At 37.8% G+C, this 8097-nt stretch overlaps 1 protein-coding gene across 1 annotated transcript; it reads left to right on the top strand.

Annotated features, from left to right (window-relative positions):
* Nucleotides 1-422: 422 nt before the first annotated feature.
* LOC117921335 (O-fucosyltransferase 19-like) lies at nucleotides 423-4454 on the top strand. Its single transcript, XM_034839206.1, has 8 exons — nucleotides 423-1155; nucleotides 2050-2122; nucleotides 2216-2286; nucleotides 2401-2489; nucleotides 2581-2713; nucleotides 2794-3026; nucleotides 3133-3609; nucleotides 3725-4454. Exons 1-8 carry the CDS (start codon nucleotides 625-627, stop codon nucleotides 3972-3974), a joined length of 1857 nt encoding a protein of 618 aa, XP_034695097.1. The 5' UTR covers nucleotides 423-624; the 3' UTR covers nucleotides 3975-4454.
* Nucleotides 4455-8097: the final 3643 nt, after the last annotated feature.

The following is an 8097-nucleotide window of genomic DNA, read 5'->3' as shown; positions in this document are numbered from 1 at the left end:
AAGAAAAAACAAACGTGGGGACACGATCATTAGCTACCTAAGCCTCTGGATATGGAAAAAGTTTAAAAATGGAATGAGGGGAATAATTATATATTTAAATTAAAAAAATATAAGAGGAAGAGAAATTTAAGAAATAGATACAATAAATAAATAAGGCGAAATAATATAGGGAATAACAGGAGATGCAGTTGGATATTTCCATAAAGAATAAAAACTCCAAAATTAGGAGAGAAATATAAGTCATATAACAACCTATAAAAAGAGAATATATCATTCCGTAATTAAATATTGAAAAATAACATATTGGGAAGATATTCGAAATTCAAAATTACCATCTTACCCCGATGGTTAAAGAAAAAGGAAACTAAATATGTAACTATATAAACGCAGAGAGGAAAACCAGAAATTCAATAGAACGGCGAAGGAACCTCTCTGCTCGCCTTTGATAACGGAGCCTCGTTTTGAAGAGAGAGAGATAGAGATAGAGAGAGGGAGAAAGAGAAAGAAAACAAACAACACCAACCAATAGAAGCGACGGTTCTCTCTCTCCATTTCTCTATTTTCTCTCACTTTCGTCGGCTTTCTCTGGGTTGCTCATTCGGGAGGAGTTTTGGTATCCCGGCGATGTCAAGCGGTGGCGCCAACTCCTGCAACGGAAGTCCCAGACTCGCCGGGCCAACCACCACCAGGCGACGCGTGGCGGATATGATAGACGCCGAGAGATCTTCCAACTTTTCAGACGTGTCTGAGGAAGAGGATAACCCCAACGGTAACAATGGCGATCACCACCACCATTGCCACCATCCGTCAATCCGTTATTGGCTGCTTCGCAGGAGGATATTCTTCTTTGCGCCGGAAACGTGGCTGCTTAAGATTGAGAACGGGTGTTCGTGGGCGGCGACGGCGGTGCAGTGGCTGAGATCGGGGAGGCACTTGGGGCGGAGGATTTTTGTAGGATTATTGTTGTTGGTTTTTTTATCGGTGTTTGTGAAGTTTTCGCTTATGAGTAGCCATGTGGAGGCGAATGGGAAGAGAGAGAATGGGCTGTTGATTATACAGACGTTCAAGGAGGATTGGGCAATGGCGCAAAAAGTTCTGGCGGAGGATGAGGCTTCGGATGCTGTCAAACCCCTTCGAGTATTGGAAAAGATCCCGGTAAGTGAAGACACTCCCAGAAAATCGGAAATCAAAAGTTTCGTTGTCTGTTTACATTCTGTTTGGTTCTCGAGAAAACTGGGGATTTAAAAACGGTCTCAAAATTTTGATTTTTTTTATTTATTGGGGATTTGATTTAGTTTATCTAATGTAAGATTATCCACTTAAACTACTCCTACTGGGTTATTGGAACTAGTTCTTCTTGCACAAAGGTTCGAGGATTAGTTCAATGTTCTTTTAAATAAATTTCCGAAAAATAAAATTTCCATAGAAAATTTCATTCGTTTTTCTTTCACGACCTTTCTTTTCTCTGCAACCAAGCAGAGCAGAAAAGGTCTCATGAAAGGTCTTTTGGAAATATTAGAAAATTGAATGAAGTATTCTACTCGCGATTGCTCTCTTCCTTTTCTTCTTTCTTTCATTTATTTTTTTATTTTATATATATATATATATATTCTGTAAGATGATGTTGAACGATTGGTTTTCTTTGTATTCAATTTTGACCCACAAGAAGTGTTGGGTAGCAAGCGAGTTCATTGAATTTAGGTTTGCCTCTGACCGACTTGTACTCACTATTGAGGTCGCTTTATAATGATTTGTTGGCCGTTATTGCCCTTTTATGCCTTTCGGTTTTACATTTCTATAACATTTAAAGAATACTTCTCTTTTTGATGCCTTCTCTATATGGCCCGGGGGACCTGGTGTTATCTAAAACTTTAATGATGATGATGTCTTTCTATTTCTATATTCATGCCTGTATAATTCTGTATTCATTATTGATGTTTGCTATCCCAACTAAGTTAAGATAGCCGTGGTAGGTGTAGGTATAATTGAGTGTTCCTTTTTTCCTTTTTGGATATTTTTCTATGAACTTACTATTTTCATTGATTGCAGATTCCTGAAATTTGGATGAAACCAAACAGTGATAACTATCACAAATGCATTACTAGACCAAGGAATAGGATACGTATGTTCCCCTGTTCCATTTCCAAACTTGTTAAGCAGCCTCCTCCACTGTTTAATCATCCTTGGCTAATTTTGTGAATTTAACTTCTTTTAGGGACTGGTTCAAAGACCAATGGTTACCTGCTAGTTCATGCCAATGGTGGATTGAATCAAATGAGAACAGGAGTAAGCATTCGGTGTCACCAACTTTTTAGAATGTTTTATCATATGGTCTCTTCCCTTTATTGCTTCATTCATACTACTTTTTAAGCTAACCTTTTGTTACTTATTGAAATCCAGATATGTGATATGGTTGCTGTTGCCAAGATTATGAATGCCACTCTTGTTCTTCCTTCTCTTGATCATGAGTCCTTTTGGACAGACCCGAGGTATTGAATTTGAGTTTATTAATTCTTGTTTTAGATTAATTTGAATTCTGATCTTGCTTTTAACTATAATTACATCCTGGTATTTTTGCAGTGATTTTAAAGATATTTTTGACTGGAAGCGTTTCATAGAGGTTTTAAACGATGATATTGAGATAGTTCCATCTTTGCCACCGAAATATGCAGCAATTAAGCCTCTTCAAAAGGCCCCGGTTTCCTGGTCAAAGGTATGAAGACTTAAAATACAAAAGCACACCCCTTTCATTTCTCATTTTTTAGAGCTTTAGCTTAGATGTTTCATTTGCAGGCTAGTTACTACAGAGGGGAGATGCTCCTACTACTTAAGCGGCATAAGGTAATAAAATTTACCCACACTGACTCACGACTTGCGAATAATGGCCTTGCAGCCTCAATACAGAGGCTCAGGTGCCGTGCCAATTATGAGGCCCTCCGGTACAAAAAGGAGATTGAGGAGCTTGGCAAGATTTTGCTTGACCGACTTAAGAAAAACAATGAACCATATATTGCTCTTCATTTAAGGTATGAGAAGTTAATATAACTAAATACGTCACCCACCTAATATGAGAACATAAGTGCATTATCCTTTACGGTGTGATCCATCTAATTAAACCAATATTGATCACAGATATGAGCAAGACATGCTTGCATTCACTGGATGCAGCCACAACCTTACCACAGAAGAGGCTGAGAAACTTAGAATTATGAGATACAGTGTCAAGCATTGGAAGGAGAAAGAGATAGATAGCAAAGAACGACGACTTCAAGGAGGATGCCCAATGTCCCCTAGAGAAGCAGCCTTGTTCCTTAAAGCCATGGGGTACCCTTCAACTACAACCATATATATAGTTGCTGGAGAAATCTATGGCAGAAACAGCATGGCTGCATTCCGTTCAGAGTACCCAAATGTCTTCACACACAACACTCTAGCAACGGAAGAAGAATTGGAGCCCTTTAAGCCATATCAGAATCGCCTTGCTGCTTTGGATTACATTTTGGCGCTAGAAAGTGATGTCTTTGTTTACACATATGACGGAAATATGGCAAAGGCAGTGCAGGGGCATAGGAGGTTTGAAGGTTTCCGAAAGACAATCAACCCTGACAGGTTTGTTTTTTTTTTTTTTTTTTTCAGATATTGGTTCCTCAAATCTTTTCTTGTTAATTGAGAGTGTGGCCTTGAAATAGATGGATGAATGACTGTTCCAGTTCTTGCATTTCAGGCAAAATTTTGTGAGGCTGATCGATCAGTTAGATGGAGGAGCTATATCATGGGAAATGTTTTCTCAGGAGGTGAAGAGTTTGCACACTAACCGGCTTGGAGCACCATATCTTAGACAGGCAGGAGAGTCACCAAGACTGGAGGAGAATTTTTTTGCCAATCCTTTTCCTGGCTGTGTTTGTAACAAGTCTCAGGAGCAAATCAGTAGCCTAAAACTTTACCAGGGGCGCAGGCGAAGGGTTGTCTTGTAAAGATAGGGTAGGGTCTTTGTTTTTATGAGAATATCCGGCTCAGGCCTAGAACACACAATACCCATTGCTCCAGAGGGCGGCTTGTATGGGTTTTGAAAGGACAGACTTTTTTACACAGCCAGGAGATGATAGCAGCAAACAGGGTCCAAAGAAGCTTGAAGGTTTCTTTTGAGATTCAAAAACTACAAGTTTCAGTTTTGATGTACAGACGGAGAAGGACCACAAGAGTGACTGGGGAAGCAACAGCAATGTTAGATACAATTGAAGACAAAACAGGGCAGCAGGTACATTGGCACGGATACATCATCCCCTCAGAAAGTGGTCGTATTTCATTTATTCATTATTCTTTCCTGTTTGGTTCGTTAAAATCAATTTGTCAAATTGGGATTCGGCTCTGAACTTGAATCTACTTTCTGATACAGATCATAATGGGAATTTTATGTTCCAAATGTTATTGGCAATTAGCAAATACTTTCCCTCTCTTTTATGATTGTATTTTTTTATTATTTATTTATTTTATAAAAAAGAACATAATGCAAGAAAGAAAAGACATTGGTTGTGGGGGTGTTAAAAGTAGTAGTGTACAAACTACAGTCCATTTTCTCATTACCAAAATTAAAATGCATTGTGGGTCTGCTCATTCTGTTGCACACCTGCCACCACACAGAAGGTACATAAACCTGTTCTTTCAGATTCTGTGCAGGACTTGGCACCAATCGTCCATTGTGATATGATTCCTGCAGCAATGGCAAATGGAAGCTGCCCTTCCAAAGTATCTTGATTTTCATACTCTCAGGGAAGGTGGTCAGCTTAAAACCTATTAAAAAAAATATAGCATCATCAGATCCGGTTCTATCACAAGTGAAGGGTGTTTATAAGCACATCCTCTGTTCCAACCACCACACCATCAAAAGATGGGGAATAATACTGAACCCGAAGAGTTCCATCAGTCAAACAAAAATTTCAATCCCTCATGCCACAATGGAGATATTTCATCACGGCTGTTATGGTAATAATCTCTTCTGTTCTTGGTTTCTCATAACTTTCAGCATGGTAGTGAGGCCAGTGGTTTCTCTTCCTCTCATGATGATCTTCATCTAAGAGAAACTCTGGGTCTTATTTGGTCACCTCAATGATGTCTGCCTGGTTCCGAGCTTTTTCAATCAATTCGTTTGGTTCATCATGCAATGTCCACAAAGGGAAGGACAAATTCAAATCGAAAAACAAAAGCACACCATCGGTTAGATAATCTTAACCTGTATGTAAGATCCCATATAAATTACAAAGTACTTTCCCATACATTATTGGTAGAATAAATTGCATGAATACATTATGATAAATTAGAATTGTTTCGCAATGTTAGGTGGTGTTTGTTTTTTTACTTAATTCTAAATAGAACCTTAATACTTAATAGTGTTAAATATTAGGTTGTTTGTTTTTATAGTATTTTATTTCTATTAAGTATTAAAAAGTAAAAAAAAAACAATATGTTATTTTTTTCTATTTAGAAAAAGCTACATATTTTGGCTTTTTTTATTTAGTAAAAAGTTTATAACAAGTTATGAAAAAGTAGAAAAACAAACAACCTAAATTCTAAAATTAAATTGCTTTTAGCAAAAAGCCAAAAAAACAAACACCACCTTAGTCATCATCTTCCCATTCTCAAACTTAATTCTCATATTCACATTTGAATCTCAAACTTAATTATAAGATAACATTTGATTTGAACTTAATCGTTTGTCTATACTCTCTTTATTCATAGTAAAAACCAACTCCTCCCCAAATTCATCCAGCCCAACCTTCCCCATGAAGGCCACTCTCCTTCCAATATGAGGTGCGATATCATAACATTCAATGATGGCCCATCGAGAGTTCATAAGAGCTCTCATTACAACGTCTTACACCATTGAGAGCTCTTATGAACTGTAGTAGAACTATAGCAAGTCCCATTACAGGACTTCTACCCTTAATAAATGTTTGAATGCATGTGGTGCTTTGAGACCTATATTGTGGGTACAAACTCATTTTGTGCGGCATCAAAAGTAGCATATCAATGAAGGTCATCGTATGGGTTCCATCGTAATTGTCCTCATAGTGCTCAATTGTTCTTGTTTAGTCACCTTCACTTCCATTTTTGAGTTTGTTTTTGTGAGGTCTTGTTTGAGAAGAAGAAGATGTGGTAGCGCCTTTCGACCTCTACAAGTTAGATTTAGTGTCTCAAGAGCTCCATCTTAGATACCAATGACAACTTTGAGTGGTTTTGGTTTTTGGTGTTTTTGAAGATAGAATATTGAAGAGAGGTAAGTGAATTTGATATGGTTGTGTTGGGCAAGAGGGTCGAGGAAGAAAGAGAAATGTTGCCGTGGTTTGAATAATAAGCTAGGGTTTATCCATGGATTTGGCAGACCATCTTCGTCCCAATAGGCTGATTTGAGTCAAGTCATGGTAAGTTTGGACGCAGTAGTCACCATTTTAAGGTGTAGGGTGTGTGGGATTTCATTTTATTTTTTTCAAAAAAAGAAATGCAAAGCTAAGTGGCTTGAGTTGTCTAAGTGTTGCATAAGTGCTTAGTAAACACCTCAATCCATCATAAGTGGTGTTAGAGCATGGTTGTGAGGTGAACAATATAACAAGTGAAAAAAGCATATCGAGCTCCAATGTTGAAAAAATGACTAGTGAACAAGCTTGTGGATGAGAAACCAGCCTTACTACACATGAGAGGATTTCAAAAGGGAGATTAAGAGGTAATTCTATCTCAAGGATGTGGCTTACCTAATGAGGAAAACCATGAAATATCTCAAACACATAAGAGTGATTTGTGAGTATGTTAAAGAATTCTCTACACTTATGTTTGAGCTTTCTAACATGATAGAGAAGCTACTTTTCAATTTTATGGATAACCTACAAAGGTGGACCAAGTAAGAGTTAAGGCACCATGGTGTCTAAGACCTTGCGATAACCATGACAATAATTAAGTCTTTGGTAGAATACAAGAAAGGAGGCTTTTTTAAGCCAAAGCCCTCAAAGGGTAACCACACCAAGGTAAAATGACAAAGGGTCAAAGAGCTATAAAGCTATCAAAGAAGGGTCAAATAAGGCCTTTAGTGGTAAGAAAGACAAAGGTAAGGACAATAATAGAAGTTCATGCCTAGGATGAACTGTTTCCTATGTGATGTTCCACATGAGTGTGAAATTGCCCTAAAAGGAAAACACTATGTGATGATAAGTGAGAAAAGAAAAGAAAGATGATGCTTATATCGGGTCAATGCAGCTCTTAAACACCCTTAAGACTAAGAATAAATGGTTGATGTGTTTAGAAGCCCATGTGAAAGGAAAACTAACCAAAGCTATAATGGACACGAGTGCTATACACAACCTTATCTTTGTAGATGAGGCAAGAGATTAGAGTTCCATGCATTCAAGGAAGGTGGATGAATTAAGGCAATCAAATTTGTTGCCAAGCCATTATAAGGTGTAGCATTAACCTACACATTAACACATGGGAAGGCTAGATCAACTTCATAGTAGCACCCATGAATGACTTTAAGATGGTGCTAGAAATGGATTTCCTAGAAAAAGTTAAAGCAATGCCATTATAATTCTTATGCTCGATGGTTATCCTGAAAGAGGAGACATTATGCTTAATCCTCACGATCACCGAAGTACACCCAAGGGCTCGTTACTATCAGCTATGTAAGTAATGATGGGATTGAAGAAAAAGAAGGTTACTTGCTTGGCTATACTTAGGGAGGATAAATTAATGATGAGATGCTACTAGAGTTGTCTAAGAGACTCTCGCTAAGAATTAAGGAGGATCATAAGATTGAGCTAAAGTTCAGAGTTAAGCCCCATGCCTTGGGGTCATACATGATGACATTGCTCGAGCTGGAGGACCTAAGGAGATAATTGAAAGAGTTGTTAGATGTAGGGTCCATCCAACCATCTAAGTCTCCTTATGGTGTAATGGTCATATTCTAGAAGAAACACAATAGATCCTTACAAATGTGCATAGATTATTAGACACTCAATAAAGTGAGGGTAAAGAACAAGTGGCCTATTCTTCTTGTTGTTAACTTATTCGATCAACTTAGTAAAGCTACGTACTTCACAAAGTTAGACTTAA

The sequence above is a fragment of the Vitis riparia genome, chromosome 8 (genome assembly GCF_004353265.1).
Source record: "Vitis riparia cultivar Riparia Gloire de Montpellier isolate 1030 chromosome 8, EGFV_Vit.rip_1.0, whole genome shotgun sequence".
NCBI classification, from domain to species: Eukaryota; Viridiplantae; Streptophyta; class Magnoliopsida; order Vitales; family Vitaceae; genus Vitis; species Vitis riparia.
Note: the sequence above shows the minus strand (reverse complement) of the source record. Positions and strands in the feature narration are given on the sequence as shown.

What these genes read in the sequence shown, in the direction of transcription:
- LOC117921335 (XM_034839206.1), top strand. Translation starts at nt 625, where the DNA reads ATGTCAAGCGGTGGCGCCAACTCCTGCAACGGAAGTCCCAGACTCGCC. An exon ending in TCCTTTTGGACAGACCCGAG is followed by an intron (nt 2,490 to 2,580) that starts GTATTGAATTTG and finishes GTATTTTTGCAG; the next exon opens with TGATTTTAAAGATATTTTTG. An exon ending in AAGACAATCAACCCTGACAG is followed by an intron (nt 3,610 to 3,724) that starts GTTTGTTTTTTT and finishes CTTGCATTTCAG; the next exon opens with GCAAAATTTTGTGAGGCTGA.